At 43.0% G+C, this 20926-nt stretch overlaps 1 protein-coding gene across 1 annotated transcript in view; it reads left to right on the top strand.

Annotated features, from left to right (window-relative positions):
- Positions 1–19896, top strand: part of PLCL2 (phospholipase C like 2) — a 185447-nt gene extending 165551 nt beyond the window's left edge. The window contains 2 exon segments of the mRNA XM_021678796.2: positions 1429–1538; positions 19021–19896. Coding sequence (XP_021534471.1) covers positions 1429–1538; positions 19021–19200 — 290 coding nt within the window. The 3' untranslated portion in view covers positions 19201–19896.
- The last annotated feature ends 1030 nt before the right edge of the window (positions 19897–20926 follow it).

The following is a 20926-nucleotide window of genomic DNA, read 5'->3' on the forward strand; positions in this document are numbered from 1 at the left end:
AGTCCCGCATCGGGCTCCCTGCTCGGCGGGGAGTCTGCTTCTCCCTCTGGCCCTCCCCCCTCTCATGTGCTCTCAGGTCGTGATCCTGGAGTCCCGGGATCGAGTCCCGCGTCGGGCTCCCTGCTGGGCGGGGAGTCTGCTTCTCCCTCCGACCCTACCCCCTCTCATGCTCTCTGTCTCTCATTCTCTCTGTCTCAAATAAATAAATAAAATCTTAAAAAAAAAAAAAGTGTGTGATATCTGTCCAATGAAAAGGCCTAAAAAACAATGAAAACTCAGTAAAAATGGGCACTGCTACCACCCAGATTGTGGTCTTTAAATATCATTCTCCACAAAAAAACCCCCAGGTCCTTAGAGAAATGCCTGGCTCCAGGGCCGAGGTGGAAAATGTACTTGGTAAGTCTAGAACACCTTGTGCCAAAAGGCTGATTAGTCATTTCAAAAGGACATAGGAACCAGTCTGAAGGGTTCCCATTGGCCAGAGGTGGGATCATTGACTGCAGTTTAATATATAAAATTCCATGAGTTGTCATGGTATTAAAACCGCAAAAGAGGGGTGCCTGAGTGGCTCAGTCATTAAGCATCTGCCTTCGGCTTAGGTCATGATCCCAGGTCCTGGGATTGAGCCCCGCGTCGGGCTCCCTGCTCCGCGGGAAGCCTGCTTCTCTCCCTCTCCCACTCCCCCTGCTTGTGTTCCCTCTCTCGCTGTGTCTCCCTCTGTCAAATAAATAAATAAAATCTTTAAACAATAAATAAATGATGTAATGTATGGTGATTAACATAACATAATTAAAAATAAATAAATAAAAATAAAACAGCAAATGAACCATCATACTACTCCTGCATTATTGCACTGTTGTTGCATAGGGTGCTTCTTTGAGACTATTTTGAACGGCAATAGGAAATATACATTTGATTATGTAAACTATGTTCAAGAGTCATAATGGAAATGCAGAGTTAGAGTTCAGGGTCTCTGTCCCAGTCCGCGCCCCTTCGCCGTAGGCTTGCTGTCTGACCTCAGACTGACTCTCTGTGTGACAGGAAGTATAGCAGCTGAAATCTGCCTTCTGAGGTTCCAAAGACCTGGGTTCTAATCCCAGCTCTTCCTTTTGCTTCCTCCACAGCCATCCATCTCTCATGCTTGCCAAGCCTCAGATTCCTCCTCTCTAAATAAGAATGGGAATGATTATATGTGCTCTGTTCGCCCTTCAAAGACCATGAGGAATGATAGCTGACCTCTAAGATGCCTTCTGCCTTGCTGGGACCATGAATTGTCAGGGTTCCCCCTCAGTTATTACATTCTTAAAGAGGCACATTTCTGAAATTCCCCTGGAGACTGGAATTCTTTGAGCTATACGTAGAAACAGAAGTGTTGCCCGGTCATTAGCCCAGGTTGGACGTGGAAGTAAACTGCTTTGTTTCTTGCAGCCATGGAATTCCATGAGCACTTACACAGCATCGGCACCAAGGAAGGTTTGAAGGAACGAAAGCTACAAAAAGCAGTGGAGAGCTTTACCTGGAATATCACCATCTTAAAGGTACGTGGCCAAGCTGGTTCTGATGCCGGTGATGCTGCATCAGCCTTTCGCAGCACGTTTCCCCCATGTGGTAGAACAGGTCTTGCCTTGTGCGTTGTCAGACAGGCCAGCGCCGTCCCAGCCGTCCCAGGAGAACTCGGCCCTCAGCAGAGCCCGCAGGCATGGTCGCTGGGCCGCGTAGCTTGGAGAGAGCACAGGGGTCTCCTGTGGTTGGCACATTGTGGATTCTGACAGCAGGGAGAGGACCTTGGCTTCTCTCCTTGAAGCACTGTCAAGTTTATAAATGCCAGTTGCTGTCTGTGAAATAGGCAGTGTGATTATAGAGGGATGATTGAGAATTTAGATTCTAATTACTCAAATGTCATTTAACACTTTCAAGTATAATCACAGCCTTAATATTAATATGATCCCAGGACAAAAATAGGAAAGAATTGTGCGGGACATAATTAAAACCCATATGTAAAGGAATTGCCATTGGAAAGAAATTTTCCTTCAAGGAAGAAACTATCTGTTTGTCTTCCTCCCTCTCTCCCTCCCTCTCCCTTCCTTTCTTCCTTCCTTCCTCAGCATGGCTATTTTTTAAATGTTTATTATTTTTTATTATAAAAGTAATACATTCTAGTTGAAACTGTCAAAATAGAAATAAGCAAAGATGAACATGGTCCCACTGTTCAGAGGCAATTACCACTGGCCTTTGGCCATACATTCTCCCTGCCTTTTTCTCTGTGCTATGTATCATGTGACATGATTTTTAAAATAATGCTATGTATGTACCTTGAAACCTTTTTGTCTCAATGGTCTTTACTTTTCTTCTTTTCCATGTTTGGGAACTTGAATAATCATAACACAGAAACATTATTTCACTCTGGATCTTGGACAGCTAAATCTTAAAATTACTCTCTGGTATTCACCCTCCAAACTTTCTGCTCCTGTGAAGTCAAAACAGTAAAGACGTTATCACAGCTTCCTCTTTTAATTTCCTTGTTCCTCCTCAAATTAAAAGATCCATCCCTGCAGCAGACAACAGTTTTCTGATTTGATTTAATAAAAAGTCAACCTTCCAAAGCGAACCAACTTGCATTTTCTCACGTTAAACCTCTACTCGTTTTTATAATTAAAATCATTTTCTTGACTTCTTAAAACACTTCCCTTCCTTCACATGTGCTTTCTTTTGTAATCTTTCAATCTTCTGCTTAGAAGTTAACTTTGATAGTTTGCAATTCAGTAAACAGCAGATAGAAGAATTTACAAGGAAAAGGAATTTGGCTTTATAACTTGCTGACTCATTCCCACCCGGAGGTGGGGGTACACAACAAATTTCCTGCAAATCTCAGGGGAAAAGTAGCACAGTAGTTTAAGCCCTCTGATAGAACAAATGCTCATTTTGCTTTCATTTTATTATAGGCAAAACCACACTTACAGACCAAACTTTCACTTGTCAACTATCCTTGCTACTCCTTTGTGGTCTAGGAAGCAGAAGCCTGGGCATCACCTGGGAGCTTGTTCAAAATGCAGACTCCCAAGCCCCACCCCAGATCTACTGAATCAGAATCTGCATTTTTACAAGCTCCCAGGGGATTCTCATGCACATTAAAGTCTGAGACACACTTGGCTAAGAGCCACCGAAAATGGGAGCCTGGTGCACACATTAATGAAAAACAGCTGACATAAAGTAATATACTGGATTTTAGAAATAAGTAATTGAACCAAATAGCTACCCTGAGAAAACCCATTTTCTTTTGAATTATGTCCAGGAGAGAGAATTAACACCTCAGACTTACGTTCATATGGAAACTGATGTATAGGACAGGGTAAAGGATCTTTTTAGAATTTCCAGCATATTTGCTCTAGATGGTGTTTGAGTATGGTAGAAGCTGAGCAAGGAATGGGAAAGAACTGGAAAGAGCTGTGTGTCACTTCCATATAATGGAAGGGCTTTTTCCACTCCTGGGTGTTTCACCAGTTTTGACTTTGTTTAGGAGAATCAATGACCCCTTGGACGTGAATTTGGGTCTGAGTTGAGCTACTAGTCTTTTCCTGGCAGGAGGGAATCGGATCATCTGGATTCCTCTGACTACTTGTTCTTTGTGGTTAGTTTGGAGAGCGCGTGGTGGGCAATAGGCAGCCGTGCCCTCATGGTAGACACAGAGGCTAGGGGAAGGTTTCAGATGACACTGGGTATGGAGAGAAAAGGGGAAGGAGGACAGGGAGACATGTCCAGGGAGCCCTGGAAATGTGAGGCCAGACAGGAATTTCTTGCGGTGCTTAGAAATGCAGTTTCCTGAGCCCCACCTCAGAATCTGGGTCAGAATCTCTAGGGGTAGAACGTAGGAATCTGCTTGTTTAACAAGTTCCTTGGGGGATTCTGAGGTACCCTAAAAAGTGGAGTACCTCTGCCCTAGAATGAAATCGAAAGTATCTTCCTCCACTCATTTGAACAGTAAAGGAGGCAGGGTGACCAGTCATCCTGGGACATAGGGCTTCCCATGTGAAAATCAGGACAGTCCTGGGCAAACCAGGAGATGATTGGTCACCCGGCATGGAGGCCTCCTGCCATAAATTCCTTTCATCTCTGGACATGCTTCCCAGTTTTTATGAATTTTTGCTTGCTCTGTTTAGTTTTGCAATTTTAAGAATTGCTTTAAAATACAGAAATGAACAAAGAAGAAATGTCAGCTGTGAATACCATATCCAGAGTTATCTACAGTTGATACGTTGGCATATTTACTTCCAGACATTTTTTATTTTGAATAAAAATCATTCGTTTGTTTTTGTAAATGCATCTTCATTATAAGGAGACTTTTTTAATGTAGAAAAGATTTAAAGTTTTAAAATGACTTCAAATCCTCTGAGAAATAACTCTTATTAAATGTACGTGACCTTATTTTAGGAACCGTTTTAGATGTATATGGACGGATGGATGGATGGATAGATGGACGGATGGATCGATGGATGGACGGACATACATTTTATTGATTCTGAATCATACTTCTTTTTTCTATTTTTCACATCTTTGAAATTGGCCTGTGTCTTATAGTCCATGGCATCTGTGCACCATACCGTAGTTTAGTTGGCAGTGATTTTCTTTCTTGATGGTACCTCTGACAAGAACTGGTGTCTCAGATATTATGAAATAAGGTACGCCAGTAGACAGAATCCTACTAGAATTACTCTTCGTAATTTTTTAAAAAAGTACTAAGTTTTCCTTAATTTAACAGAAGAAAAGTAAACCATAAAGAAGCTAAAAGAATCTCTTTACAGGAAATAAAGATCTCTCACTGTAAAGATTGTTCAGCAATTCATTCAGCTTCTTTCATTTAGGATAATGCTTTGGATATTCATCCAGTTTGAGGTGTGTTTCAGCAATCCATTCCTTTTTATTGATGAACAGTATTCTGTTTGCTGGCTGTGTGACTCTTTGTTCATACACTCCCTAGTTGCTGGGCGTTTAGGTTGTTTTCAGTTTCTAGCTATTGTGAATAAAGCTGTAGCGAGCATTCCCATGCAGGTCTTTGTGTAGACATGTGCTTATTTTCTTGGATAAATACCTATGCGTGCAGTTGCTGGGTCATATGGTTAAGTGTATGTCAGACTTTATAAGAAATTGCCAAACCACTTTCCAAACTGGCCCATGTAGTATTCCCCCTAGCAGTGTTAGGAGAGTTCTGATTATTCCACATCCATGACAACACTTGCTATTGTCAGTTTAGCCAGTCTAGGAAAGGTATAGAGGTAGAGCATCTTTTTGTTTGGATTTTTTTTTTTTTTTTTTTTTTTAGCTTTTTAAACGAATTATGATGGGCCTTAGTCTGGTTTTCTTCATGTTTCTTCTGCTTAGGGTTTATTGAGATTCTTCTACATGTGGATTTATAGTTTCCATCAAATTTGGAAAATTTTTAGCCAGATTTCTTTAAACCTTTTTTCCTGTCTTACTGTTTCTCTCCTTCTTCTGTAACTCCATTTATACATATATACTGCTTGATATCTTCCCAGAAGTGACAGACCCACTACTCATTTCTTTTTAGGTCTTTCTTTCTTTTTTAATAGTTTCTGTTAGTTCTGCATCTTCAAGCAATATTGCTGTATCTCCTGAAGTGTCTACTCTGCCATTAATCCTGCCCAGCTTCCCATTTCTCTTGTCTTCATGTTCACCATAGCCTTTATCTTCTTGGACGTAGATATTTACAGTGATTGTTTAAGAGGCCCATCACTCTGCCCCGCACATCCTAGCCACCTTGCCTCCCTGAACTCCGAACTCTGTCTCCTCAGCTCAGTGGGGCTGCTGGGCTCTGCTTGGGCTCTGCCTTCCCACACCACAGCCTGGAACCCCTGCAAATAGGGAGCCAGACCCCCGTTTGCATCTCTTCCCTCGGGGCTTACTGTGTTGTTGCACTGTCTGAACATCATTATTTAATATATCATGTCCAGTCTTCTCCTTGTGTGTCAGCCCTGTTCTTCACTTGTCTTGTGTCACTTTTTCATCCCACCCTCTGTCCCATCATCTGTTCTGCTCCATCAAACAGAAGTAAAAGAGAAGGACACTCAGTTTGTATCTTTCCAATTTGACTGGCTCTTAGAATTCTCAGGATTTTTGGGCGCCTGGGTGGCTCAGTTGGTTGGGCGGCTGCCTTCGGCTCAGGTCATGATCCTGGAGTCCCAGGATCGAGTCCCGCATCGGGCTCCCTGCTCAGCGGGGAGTCTGCTTCTCCCTCTGACCCTCCTCCCTCTCATGCTCTCTGTCTCTCATTCTCTCTCTCTCAAATAAATAAATAAAATCTTAAAAAAAGAAATTAAAAAAAAAAAATAAATAAAAAAAAAAAAAAAAAGAATTCTCAGGATTTTTATGAATTGCCACTGTGAATTCTGTGAGTTTTAGAAGTTTATTAAATTGTGTCATACCCTTTTGTTTGTTTGCTGCTTGTGTTTGTGTGTATGTGTGTGTGTTTGCCAATTTTACTTTTTGCTCATTTCATCGGGAATGTGGGAAGGAAATTCTGTTAATACATCTTCCACCCACCAGCTTAATCAAGATGTTCCTCTCCCTTTATTTTCCATTTGCTAAAATACTGAACTGGTGATCATTTTTATTATTTCTATTTATTACCATTCCCAAAATGGTAGAATCTCATGGTAGAAGAGCCCTGTTTTAATTGGTCCCTTTTGGTGATAAGAAGCCGAACTCCTGCAGGCTAGCTTGCAGAGGAGAGGCGAGCGATGCTGGCTCATGGAAGGGATCATGAGAGGACAGGGAGCCCTGAGACCAGAAGCTGGGTCTGGCCTCACGGGAGTGAAGAGCAGTCAGGAAGCCCAGCAGCACCTGGGGCAGCCCTTGTCTGGGGGCCCGTGGTCATCTCTCTGTCCTTCTCCCTCTGCCAACAGCTCCTCCTGCTCACTCGTGGTTTCTTCTGCTGTGTGACTTGGTCTTGTCTTGCTTTGGCCCTGACTATACCTTAGAAGTTTCTGTTCCAAGTCCTCAATCTACTTGTATTTCCTAGTTCAAGTTCCAAAGAGAGGAAATCTGATCGGCTCACCTGTCCTTTCATTTCACATCCAGACCAGCGATCCTAAAGTTATAAGCCTCCTCTTGTATTAAGTTCTCCTTGGATCAGGTTCTCTACCTGCTTCAATCCACTGTGCCCAGAAAGGCCCTGTCACAAAATACAAAATACAGCCATCTTGACTGGCTATCTCAGTTCTCTGTTGCTGTGTAACAAACCATGCCAAAACTAGTGATTCTGTGGGCTAGCTGAGCTCAGCTGGGTGGTTTTTCTGCTCCCTCTGGAGTTGACCAGATCATCTGTGAGGCTTGGTTCAGCCAGGAGGTCAGCTGGGCCTGGAATATGCAAGAAGGCTCCACTCCCATGGCTGGCATCTCACCAGGGATGGCTGGAATGTCCAGGTCTCTCTCTTCTCTCTCTCTCTCTTCTCTCTACGCAGTCCGTCATCATTCAGTAGTCTAGCCCCAGCTTCCTTATATGGCTGTGAGATTCTAAGCTGCCTGGCTTGTCAGACCACTTCCTCCATGTTTAACTGACCAAAGCCAATCAAGGCCGCCCTCCGGGTCAAGGGAGGGGAAGTGGACTCCACCTGTTAGTGTGTGGGGCGGCACGCCTGGGCGGGGATGGAAGCAGTTATGGGCAGCCGTCCTTGCAGGTAGCGTCCTGCAGTGGCAGAACCTGCAAATGAAGCATTTTGCCTTAGAGGGGTGGAGGCTTGGCCACACAACACCGTGGGGTCATCACATCCACCTTCCTGCTGCTTCCACTAGATTGCCAGCCTCCCCCCGTCCTGCAGTTTTCCTTATGTTCCGCCGTACAGTAGATAGAATTGACCTCTCTGTAACTTCACTTCTTCGCACTGGTTACAGTAATACCCTCAAAGCAGCCCAGAATTATTCTATTCCCTCTTTCTCAGCATCCCTTTATACCTTTGAGAACTATCATTATCTTCTCTTCGACCTACCCAGTCCAGGTCAGACATGCTCAGCTATGCAGATTCCAGGATGCGATGGCATCTGGTCCCCTCCCCAGTGGGCCCCTTGGTCTTCTAATGGCTCTAGTTTGTCAGTGTCCTTCATAAGATGGGGTGGCCAGAATTATCCTCATACTTTGGATACACAGTGCACTAACCACCCCAGTGTAGGACTCGTCAGTATGATTTTGTTCATAGTCTGAAAATTATCTTATTGTTAATACAGGCCAAAATTATGCTGGATTTTCTAGCACCTGTGTCATATCCTAAACTCAAATGAAGCTTATTACAATCCAAGATGTTTTCCACACGAATTGCTGCCAGGCCGGCTCTCCCTGCTCTCTGCCGCCCCACCCTCAGGAGCAAGACTAAAAACTAAACCCTGAAAGCAATTAGAGATTTGTCCTCTTTAGGAACATGAGACTTCTGCCAAAAATTAATAATTAAACCAGACGGTCTTTGCACCTGGTAAGACATTCATCTTGATTTTGTTTTTACCTGAGGTGCAGTACTTACCTTGAAGACCTGAAGACTAACCTTTGTTTCTTTTCCGAAAATTACTGTGATGGTCTTTGTGCAACTCTTTTTTCTTTATTGATGGTAATATCCTTTAGTTATGTTACGTATTATAGGAGATGTTTTATGTTGCCTGTTTTCCTGAAAATCTATAATTGGCTGAAAGCCATTCCTCTATTTAGCCTGTGAAGACTCTTCAGCACGGCTCAGAAAATCAGACTACCAGTAGTGTTTGTCATTAGGCGGGCTGTACTTTCTGGCCCATTTAAAACACAATAAAACCTCAGACATTGGATCCCACTAATGTGGAATTTGTGATCTTTCAGCTAATGTTTGATTATGCAAAAGTTGTGCTTAAAAGATTAACGGTGCGAAGGAAGTGCTTGTGCATGCTGTTTTTACTAGTGTTTTCAGGAGCTTCCATGCTCATGATCCTGGCCCTGCTCATCCCTCAACATCCCCTCACTCTCTCTACACGTCAGGCACACCACCCTCCCCTCTGGTCCTGGTCCCGCTGCCTGGGACCCTCTCTTGACCTCCTGTCTCTGTGCTTCAGTCCTGGCTCACTTCCACTGTCTGGAGCCTCCAGTAACCCTCACCCCAGCTCTGCCACCGGAGCCACCGGCCACCGGCTCTGTGTCAAGCGAGGTCCTCTCCCAGGGCAGGGGGCTGGCGCTCACCACCAGTGTGAAATTTAGCCCTCCCCATGGCCATTCCCATTATCAGAGGGAGATGTCACCCCAGTTGGAGCTCAGAAAGTTTTCTAGTATAGAAATCATGCTACTAAGCCATGGCTAAGCCCCAAAGGCATCATTTATTGGAGTCATGGAGTCACGTGTGGAAGGCAGCATCCTCCACAGCCCCTTGGCCTGCTGAAATCCTTTCTTGCCCGTCTGTCGGAGCCCAACTCAGACACCACACCTCCTCCACGGTGCTGCCTGGGAGCTCCTGGGAGCCCCCCACCCTCCATCTTTGTTGAGTGAAACGTAAACTTGTTTCTGAGGTGAGAGACATCCATTCTGAATTTAAATTGCATCTTATATTTAGAAATTTAAATTAAACTTTGTATAAACCTTTGAGCACCACCATTGTGAAATTGAGGAACAGCTATCAAGGTGATGAAATAGCCAAAATAGTGGCAGGGGCGAGGGGATCGAGGTGCAAGGGGGTGTCTCGGGGCCCACCCACCTGCCTGCGTGATCCAGACACTGCATCAAAAAACTGGCACGTCTCTTTGGATTAAGGGAGAAACCAAGGGTTAGGAGCCATGTTTCCAGAGCTATTCTCACACTCTCAGAGCCCCTCATCCACCTGGCCAGCACCCGGAAGCCCTTTGGGGGTTCCGCAGCAGAGTCTTCCTCTGCAGAGAGATGAGGTTATAGACAGTTCACATTCCCCTCCCTTCCAACACGCGAATGAACGTCATGGAAGCTAGAAGGACAGAAAAAATCATGAAACACCTAAAATGAATTCAATGTCCTATAGAGAAGCACGTGCCACTCTGCTCTGTTGCTCTAACTTTAGGGGACTGATGATCAGGGGATCTTTTTTCAAGTGTAAGACTTCCTGAGACTTCAGTGGGAAGAAGGCCTTCTGTAACTCGGATGAACGTGCCGCAGCCTTCGCCGGCCGCACAGGCCTCTCGGGGAGCTGTCAGAGTATAGTGAGGCAGCTTAGAACCAGGAGCCAAGATCCCCCCAGCCCCACCGTTGTGGTGTTCACTCCCTCCTCATTCAACAACTATGGAGGGAAACCTGTATTTCTGTGCTCGTGTTTAAGCCCAGGAAGAGTGGATTGTCTGCACCGTTGGTGATATACGGAGGACATTAGAGAGGGTGGTAGACGTCCCACTTGGCTTGCTTGAAAGCGTCACATGTCACATGTGGGGCTCAGCTCTATCGTTTGGGCCCAGTGGTTGAGTTAATCCAAAAAGAAAACAGAACACACAGAGAAGAAGTTGTGTGTGTTTAAGTGTAATTTGCTGTGTAGACTCTGCCTTGTGCAAAGCCCTTAATCTCTCTAAACTCTGTTTGCTCATCTGTAAAAGTGGGGATAGGAAGAGTACCTCTGGCAGAATTGAGAGACTCTCATGAGATAATCTTTGTGAAGGGCTTAATACAGTGCCTGGCACACAGCAGTCATGTTTCCTGGTCATTAGATTGTGTTAGGGTTTTGCAGTTTCGATTCCCTGGTTTGGGTTGCAAAAGATGCTCCTGTGAGAGGCGGCAGCAGCACCCTAGACCCCCATGCAGTCTTCAAAGAGTGATGATGAAGGAGGGGATGGGAGGCCTCTTGAAGACTTGCAGGGTGACAGGAAAAATAAGGGCACGTGCATTGCAAATTGCTGAGGAAGGGCCCAGCTGGCGGGTTGGTGCTAGGCTCATGCGGGGTGGCAGTCTATCTTCCTGCTGGGCCTTGGTGGTCTCTAGGTGTCTGCCCCCCGTCTCTTTGTCCCAGAGTTGGCTTCGTCTCTTGAAGGAGCAGAAGGTGTCAGTGAGGGTACCTAGAAGCTGCTGTGTTCCTCTCTGTGTTCCTGAGTGGATAAGGAAGCAGGAAGGAGGCAGCCTAGTCCATTACCATCCAAGGGAACCTTCTCGGGTTGGGCAGTTTAGCCCCAGAACAACCCAAAAGTCAGTGTGGGCCCCGGACACGCTGAGGTCAAACCAGATACTGATAACTTACGTTCTTATTTGCATTAAATTAAAAAGTATTTGACTACTTTTATGCCTCCTTCAGACTCCCAAAATGGTACGAGTGTCCTCTTTTTTCTCTTCCTTCCCACTGCTTGTAATTTGGAAGAAACGTGTCTGCTAACTCCCAGGAGCAGCAGGTGGCCATCTTTGCCCACTCCAGCTCTCAGCCACGTGGCCATTGCATGGTTTGGTGGCAGAGGTCGGGGGTAGTCTTTGTGGCCATTCTGGTTCACTCACCTCAGTAGGAAGGCAACTCTGGTCTTCTCTAATAGATAGTTGGATAGAAAAAGCTTTGAAAAAAAAATAACTGAACTATAGAATCCCTGTTGTTTTAGCTCTAGGCCTAAATAAAAGCAGTGAATTGTGATTGTTAATTTTAGATTCAAAAACTATGCAGCACTAACAGATGTGCCTGGAAGTATTTTTAACATATATTCAAAGCTAGGACACGTTTTGTGGTCAGACAGAAAGTTTGGTGATTGGCCGAGTGTTGAGGATGGCTGGGACGCTGCCTCTGGTGTCTGGTATCTGCCGTCGTCATTCCTTTCCCAGCTGCTCCAGCCTCCGACCTGATCTCAGGCAGCCACCGGCAGGGCCAAAAGGAACACGGGGCAGACTCTCAGCAAGAGCTGCTGGGATCCAGCCCTGCCCTTAGCTCTGTCCTTTAAAGATTATGTTCTGAATCTAAGTAGGAACCTTAAATATTTTGACCTAAGGTTGTTATAACTCTTTGATGATGAAAACCAAATAGAATAAATTATGAAATTCAAAACAGAATGTGTGAAACCAAATAGGATTTGAGTTTCTCAACTGGAAACATTGCGAAGCCAATTTCGTAGGAGTCTCCAGATACCCTGTGTCAGTGGGTGGCAGTGTTTTAAATAGCCTTTGCTCTTTCGAAGTCTTCTGAAGAAATGAGATGTGAACACTGCTACAGCAAACACCATCATCACCTCTTTCGGAATTGTTCTTTACTCCCGCTGGATGCCGCAATCCCGAGATATGTCAGACATGCAGTTTTAGATGCACAGAACAAAATATAAGTAATGTGGATAAAGCTCAGCAGCTCCCCAGCCCAGGTTTAGGGCCTGTAGGGGGTCCTTTGTGTCTCCCTGGGCTAGCGGCTGAACGCCTTGTCTGTCCAAGATACGGTAATGACCTGTCTGAACTTGGGAAACAGAAGATTCAACCAGATAAAGAATTCTGTTATTACCACATTGATTATCCTATACCATCTGGGGATTTTTGTATTTAAAGGCTCCATTGTCCTGTGGCAGATCTGTATAGGCTGACATGGAAAGATTGCCAAGGCATGATTTTTGGTGAACAAAAAGAAAACCGAAGAATCTGATAGTTTGCTTGATTCCGTTTCTGTAAAACTAAAATAAAATACCTATTCATAATATATATAAATGCAGAGGAAAATGTGCAGCATGTCTTTGGGAGGCAGCTGTGAAGGTGAAAGAGGTGACTTTCACATTTTACTCTCATTATATTCACTCAGGCTGTTTCTTGAGCCCATGTCCTATGCCTGGTGCGGTTCTGGGCCTGAAGCGGGGAGGGCTCAACAGTGGTCTGAAGACATAAAAACCCCTGTTCTCATGGAGCTCACATTTAATGGGAGAGACAGACAGTAAACAGCAACAGAGAACGTTACACGGTGGTACACATTTGGAGAAAGCAAGGCCAGGAAGGGACAAGGAGGGCTGTGAGCAACAAGTGGTGGTCTTCATTTTGGAAAGGTGGTCAGGGAGTCAAGGCCTAAAGGAGATGAGAGAGCAAACTGTGTGCCTTTCTGGGCAAGGGCCTGCCCTGCACAGGGAATGCTGAGTGAACCACCTTGAGGCTGGGCCAGAGAGAATCTTCTGTGTCTGAGGAGCACTTCAGGGCCCAGTGTCACAGTGGCTGAGCGAACAAGGTGGGGCAATCAAGGGGGTGAGGACAGCTCAGGGGCAGGACATATAGGACTGTGGTAAAGGACTCTGACTCTCACTGAGTTATATGAGGAGTCACAAAAGGGTGGGGGAGATGTGTTCTGACTACATGTAATTGTATCTCTCTGGTTGTCATGTTGAGAAAAGAAAAGCAGGGTGGCCAGTTGGAAGGGCATTGTCATAAACTCAGAGAAAGGTGATGGTGGTTCAGGCTGCAGTGGTGGCAATGAGGGTGGGAAGAAGTGCCGAGAACCTGTATATGTGTATGTATGTATTGATGATGGAGGCCATGGAGGCTGCTGACAAGTGGGGTGAGAGATGCAGGAAAAGGAGAGGACTCAAAGATGGTACTGGGGCCTTTGGTCTAAGTCACTGCGAGAACTGAGTTGTCTTAACCTAAGAGGAGCTGGTTAGAGAAACTGGTAGGATATCAGGAACTCAGTTTTGGACATGTGAAGTCTAAGAGGACATGCCAAGTAAGCATTTTGAATGTAGACCCACTAATTTTTATTAATAAAAATATGAGAGCAGAAATCAATGAAATTGAACTCAGGAAATTGTTAGAGAAAATCAACAGGACTAATAGCTGGCTCTTTGAAAATATCATTAAAATCAGTGAGTCTCTAGCCAAGCTAACTAGGAAGGAAAAACAAAAAGAGGACACAAATTACTAATATCAGAAATGAAAGAAGGGACATCACTACAGATCCCATGGGTATTAAAAGGACAATAAAATAATCTGATGAAAATTCTATTCCCACAAATTTGATAACTTAGATGAAATGGACCAATTTCTTGAAAGGCACAATCTACCAAAACTCACACAGGAAGAAATAGACAATTTGAATAGACCTATTTCTATTAAAGAAATTGAATGAACAATTATAACCCTTTTTTTAAAGATTTTATTTATTTATTTGACAGAGAGAGAGAGGGAGAGCACAAGCAGGGAATGCAGCAGGCAGAGGGAGAAGGAGAAGCAGACTCCCCACTGAGCAAGGAGCCCAACACAGGACTCGATCCCAGGAACCTGGGATCAAGACCCAAGCCAAAGGCAGATGCCCAGCTGACTGAGCCACCCAGGCATGCCTTATTATAACCTTTTAAAACAGAAAGCACTAGTTCACATGGGTTGACTGGTGAATTCTAGCAAACATTTAAGGACGAAATCATACCAGTTTTTTCTTACAATCTCTTCCAGAAAATAGAGGCAGAGGAAATACTTTCTGGTACCTTCTATGTGGCCAGCATTATCCTAATACCAAAACCAGACAAAGACATTACAAGAAAAGAAAACTACAGATCAGTATCTCTTATGAACATAGATGTAGAAATTCTCAAGAAAATATTAAAAAGTTGAATCCAGCAATGTATAAAAAGAATTATACACTATGTCCAGTGAGATTTATACCAGGTATGAAGGGTTGGTATAACAATTGAAAATCAGTTAGTGTAATCCATCACATCAACAGGCTAAAGAAGAAAAATCACATGATCATCTGAATAGATGGAAAAAAAGCATTTGACAAAATCCAATGCCCATTCATGATTTAAAAACAAAACAAAACAAAACAAAAACCTCTCAGCAAACTAGAAGTAGAGAAGAACTTCCTCAACTTGATAAAGAACATCTAAAAAACACCTATAACTAACATCATACTTGTGAGACCTCAAACCTTTCCCACTAAGATCTGGAACAAGGCAAGAATATCCCCTGACTCCACTGTTTTTCAATAGTGTACTAGAAGTCCTAGCGAATGCAATAAGACAAGAAAGAGAAATAAAAGGTGTACATTGGGAAGGAAGAAGTGAAACTGTCTTTGTTCACAGATGACATGATTGTCTATGTAGAAATTCCAAAAGAATTGACAAAAAACTCCTGGAACTAATAAACAGTTATAGCAATGTTGCAAGATACAAGGTTAGTGTATAGAAGTCCATCACTTTCCTAGATAATAACAATGAACAGGAGTAATTTGACATTAAAAACGTAACGCCAGTTATATTAGAACCTCCAAAAATGAAACACTTAGGTATAAATCTAACAAAGTACGTACAAGGTCTGTATGAGGAAAACTACAAAACTCTGAGGAAATATATCAAAGAAGAAATGAAAAAATGGAGAGACATCTCCTATTCATGGTTAAGAAGACTCAATATTTTCAAGATGTCATTTCTTTCCAACTTGAGCTATAGATTCAACACAATCCCAATCGAAGTTCCATCAGGTTATTTTGTGGATGTTGACAGGTTGATTCTAAAGTTTATATGGAGATGCAAAAGACCCAGAATAACCAACATAGTATTAAAGGAGAGGAACAAAGTCAGAGGACTGACACTACTTTGAGATTTACTGTAAGGCTCCAGAAATCAAGACAGTGTGATATTGGTGAAAGAATAGACAATTAAATCAGTAGAGCAGAATAGAGAGCTCAGAAATAGACCCACATAAATACAGTCAACTGATTTTTGACTGAGGGGCAAAGGCAATACAATGGAACAAAGATATTCTTTTAAACAGTGGTGCTGAAACCACTGAACATCCACATGCAAAAAAAAAAAATATGTATACACACACACACACACACACAGACTTACACCTGCACAAAAATTAAGTCAAAACAGATTATAGACATAAATGTAAAATGGAAACTTATTATAAAGCTCCTGGAAGATAACATAGGAGAAAACTTAGATGACCTTGGGTACAGTGGTGACTTTTTAAATCTAACACCAACAGCACAATCCATAAATGAAAGAATTCATAAGACCAGACTTTATTAAAATTAAAAATCTCTGCTCTGCAAAAGACAACAGAACAAGAGGACAAGCCACAGACCGGGAGAAAATACTTGTAAAAGACACATCTGATGAACAGCTGTTGCCCAGAATATACAAAGAACTCTTAAAATTCAACAATAAGAAAATGAACAATCTGATTTAAAAATGGACAAAAGACCTGAGCAGACACTTTACCAAAGCAGATATGCAGATGGCAAGTAGGTATGTGAAAAGTTGTTCAATGTTAAATATTAGAAAATTGTGAATTAAAACAAAAATGAAACATCAAGGTTTGCCTATTAGAATGACCAAAATCTAAAAGACTGACAGTACCAAACGCTGGTGAGGATGTGGAGCAGCAGGAACCCTCATTCATTGCTGGTGGGATGCCAAATAGCCCAGCCCTGGTGGAAGACAGTATGGCAGTGTCTTACAAAACTAAACATACTGTATGATACATCAATCACACTCCTTTCGGTATCTACCAAAATGAATCAAAGACTTACGCCACGCAAAATTCTGCACATGGATGCTTACAGCAGCTGTATTCATAATTGCCAAAACTTGGTCATAACTGAGATGTCCTTCAGTAGGTGAATGGGCAAATAACCTGTGGTACATCCAGCATTAAAAACAAATGAGCTATCAAGCCATAAAAGACATGGAGGAAAGTTAAATGCATAATAATACTAAGGGAAAGAAGCCCATCTGAAAAGGCTACATGCTATATGACATTCTGGAAAAGGCGAAACTATTGAGTTAGTAAAAAGATCAGTGGTTGCCAGGGATTCGGGGGAAGGGAGGGATGAGTAGGTGGAGCACAGAGGATTTTGAGGGCAGTGAAACCTACTCTGTGTGATACTGTAATGGGTGGATACAGGTCATTAGACGTTTGTCCAAACCTGTAGAATGTACACCACCAGGAGTGAGCCGTAATGTAAACTACGGACTTTGAGTGATAACAATGTGCAGTGTAGGCTCATCGGTTACAACGAACGGACGTACCACGGTGGGGCAGGGTGTCAGTCGTGGAGGCCGTTGTGCCTGTTGTGGGGATGGGGGCATGTGGGCTGCCTCTGTACTTACTGATCGCTTCTGCTGTGAACCTAGAACTGCTCTAAAAAATAAAGTTATTAATTTTAAAAAGCAATGTTTGGAACTTCAAAGCACAAATGGAATATCTAGTTACAATCTATTATCCATAAATGTATGTAGCAATCCCACATGTGAGGGCAAATAAACTCTTTTAACAAGAAATTGTATTTTAGGCACAATATGCTATATTATATGCAAAGACCTTACTGCTTGTAATATCTCAGTATATGAATCCAGTGACTAGTAAGAATGAATAAAAAATGAAGTTCCTTCAATTAAACTAAGCAGTGGAACATCTATTAATAGTTACTAATTAAAGGTCTTTGTAAAGCAGGAAAATCATGAACAGTAAGTGGTAAACAGCAAACCATTCTGTGGATTCTGGCCTCCAAGTAGCTTAAAATTACATTGCAATTTGGTCTCACCAGAGACTGAGATTTGATTATAGTCCAGTTGCTGCCAAGCTAATTCCTTACCTGTTACCCTTGGCAGCTGACCCCCAGCTTTTGTTGTTTGGGAGTACTTTAATGGAGATGCACATTGGGAGTCAGTTAAAAAAAAAAAAACAGAAAGGGAGGAAGAAGGGATAGTACCAAGAACGTAAGTATGACAAAGAAAAAGCCAAACTATGGAAGGATGATAAAGGGAATAATAGAATAAATTTAGAGCCTGAGGGGAGGAAAAAAAAATAGCAAACAAGAAAAATAAGAAGAGAAGGTAATAGAATAAGTTGAAAGACTATTAATGGAAGGCGATTAAAGGTAGGAAGGAAAAACAGAACAAAAGACCAAAGTAGGAAAGTTGGAATTTCCAGTGGAGCACCACATCATTTCTCCTAACCAGTGATCTTAATGATTGGCTGGTATATGGGCAGTTTCAACCCCCAGGGATATTTGACAACATCCGCAGACATTTGGGTTGTCACAGCTGAGGGTGTGCTACTGGTCTCTAGTGGATAAAAGCCAGGGACGCTGCTAACCAGCCTAAGATGCACAAGACAGCTGCCCGCCAACCCTCCCCACCCCCCCCAGCAAAAGAATGCTCTGGTCAAAATGTCAAGAGTGATGAGGCTGACAGACTCCCAGTGACTGCGCTTCGGTCTATCCCATTGTGTTTTGACCTGTATGTGGTGAGACTGCATATATGTCAAATTGATGGCCACACCCTATAAAAGAAATTAAAATTTGGCTAAGAAAGTTTATCCAAAGCAAAGAATCCCTTCCTTCCTTCCTTCTCTAGCAAATAGTCAGTGAAAACCTGCTGTGTGCCTCTCTGCCAAAGCTTGCCTCCAAAGCACATCTTTATAAATGGAGAACAGACTCAGGGTGGTCACGGGGCTAGGGATGGTGGGGGGAATGGAGATGGGTGTGACTATGGCGTCCTCGTACCGGGGAGACCTTTGTGGCGGCAGATGAGCTCTGTGTGTTGGGTGCAGTGGTGGTTACGTGAATCCCCCACGGGAGGAAGTGACGCAGAGCTGTACACATGCCTTCCACCTGTGTCAGCTGCCTGGTTTGGATCTTGGACTATAGTTAGGTAAGATGGAACCGTTGGGAGAAATTCGGGAAAAAGTATATAAGACCTCTCTGTACTATATTTGTGTCCTTCTATAAATTTATACTTATTTCAGAATGAAAAGCCAAAAATAAAGCAAACCTTAAAAGGGAAAAACCAAGGTGGGCCAAACAATTTAGCAAAAGATATAATTCTAACCAGGGTAGACAGCAGTGGACCACACACACAGAATTCTGTTCAGATTGATAAATAGAAAGGACTGAAGAGGCAGCACACTCTTGGAGTTTGGTGTGGAAAACTGGGAAAACAAACTTTTCTTTATTAAAATTGACCTATTCGGATGCAGAGCCAGTATCAAATAATATATATGTCCTCTTGTGGCATCAAAATATTTCTGTTTCAGTGGAAGACCTATAATGTCAGACTGCAGCAAGAAGTCCTGTCACACCTAACATTTAATTGCGTGTCTTGTTACAGGGACAAGCGGATCTTTTGAAATACGCTAAGAACGAGACTTTGGAGAACCTGAAACAAATCCATTATGCTGCTCTTTCATGTGGGCTGAATAAACCAGGCACAGAAAATGCCGACGTTCAGAAGCCGCGCCGGAGCCTGGAAGTCATACCTGAAAAAGCAAATGATGAAACTGGAGATTGAAGGAATTTTCTAGAAACCATTATGGAGTTTATAACTCTAGGACCAATTGTAGTCAAATGGGACATTTGCTTTGCACTCACTAATGAAAATAATACTTGGGATTTTAAAGCACAACTGGAATAGCTAATTACAGTCTATTAAAACTGTGAATGTATGTAGCAATTCTGCGTGTGAAGGCAAATAAACTCTTTAACAAGAAATTATATTCCTGGCCAAAATATGCTATATTTGTATACAAAGACATCCTAACAGTTCCAGTGTGAACAACAAGACTATTCGCTCTAGTTCCATGAGGGAAAAAAAAAAAATATATTTTCCCTGGCTGAAAACAATTTCTTGAGACAGAAATGGATTGTATTGTCAAAAGTAGTATTTATTGGAGAGAAACCTAATCTACGCCTTTTGTTTATAGATGATTGCCAGAGTCTCTGGGTTATAGATGATTTTGGTGGCATGCCTGCTGAGCCATAATTACTAGGGAGAATGTAAGTGGACAGATGCCCCGAGTCCGCAGGGGCCCTGGAGAGCCATCGAGTACAAGGAGAACATACAGGACTGAAGCTCCCCGGCTGAAGATGCACGCTGGGTAGCCATGCGATGGAACGGCAACCTGTCTGGAAGCAACACACTGTAAATAGTTTTTCATTGTATGAAGTAGTGTTCACATTAAAGAGATGTTTTATGATATTTCTCCAGTAGCAGTACCTGCATTTCATGAAAGTTTAACTTTCAAAATTTCTAGTGAAAAATATTCTACACTCCAGAGTAGCCAGTTGTTAAACAGCTTTGTCACAAGTGAGTTGCTTGTGTGGTATTAACAGATTTGCCTCGAGGAAAGTGTTCACGACTCTGCCCCAGGGCAGCTGACTGCTGGTACCGCGAACCCGGCCCCCTCCCTCCGCTTCGGTGGTTCTCACTGTCCCGGAAACAGTGCCCGCAACCATGTGGAGAGGACCCCAGAGGCAGTGAGAGGGGCAGGGGCACTTGGAGCTGCCCTGGGCCAGGTGGGATTTTAAGCCAAGCCTTTATTTTCTAACCGAGTGACACTGTGCTATTTTTGAAAAGATAACCGGACACTGCAGCCTAATTACTGCTGCTCCCAAACCCAACTTGCTTTCAGATTTTGGAAGAGTAAAAGCTACCTAAATCTTCAGCAACCCTTCTTGATTTGCGCATTTTCTTTTCGATGGTTCAGGTCTGGGAACCAGATTAAGTATGAGGAATCTGCTACGTCCTCACTGTTAGGAAGATGCTCAGGCTGATATGTTTAATTTATTTCTGCCCAGACTCCTAAATATCCTCTTTAAAAACACTTTCTCTGCTCCGTTCTTGTCATTTGCATTCTAGTAGCGTGCCTAAGTTAAGGTGTGCATCTGCACTGGCTCTCGGCTAGATATAATTCCAGTTAGAAAATTAAACCTATCTGTTACTTGAATAATAGCACGGTTCCCTGCACACACCAGCAAACAGCCGGCCGGTAGCTTTGGCTCTTAGCTCAGAGAGGAACTCTACCCTGAGGTAGAGGAAAAGGAAAGGGAAAAGAGCAAAGAATTAAAAGTAGTTTCATAGAATGAGAAATAAAACAATGTATAATTTACACTAATGTTAGCAATCCTTGAACTTAGCTGGCAAGTAAATAGCAATATTCCACTTAAAGTGAAATCCAGAAGTAATAAAAAAAAATGCTCTTAAAATATAACAAAATTGGAACAAATGCTACATTTAT

Source organism: Neomonachus schauinslandi, chromosome 1 (genome assembly GCF_002201575.2).
Source record: "Neomonachus schauinslandi chromosome 1, ASM220157v2, whole genome shotgun sequence".
Classification (NCBI taxonomy): domain Eukaryota; kingdom Metazoa; phylum Chordata; class Mammalia; order Carnivora; family Phocidae; genus Neomonachus; species Neomonachus schauinslandi.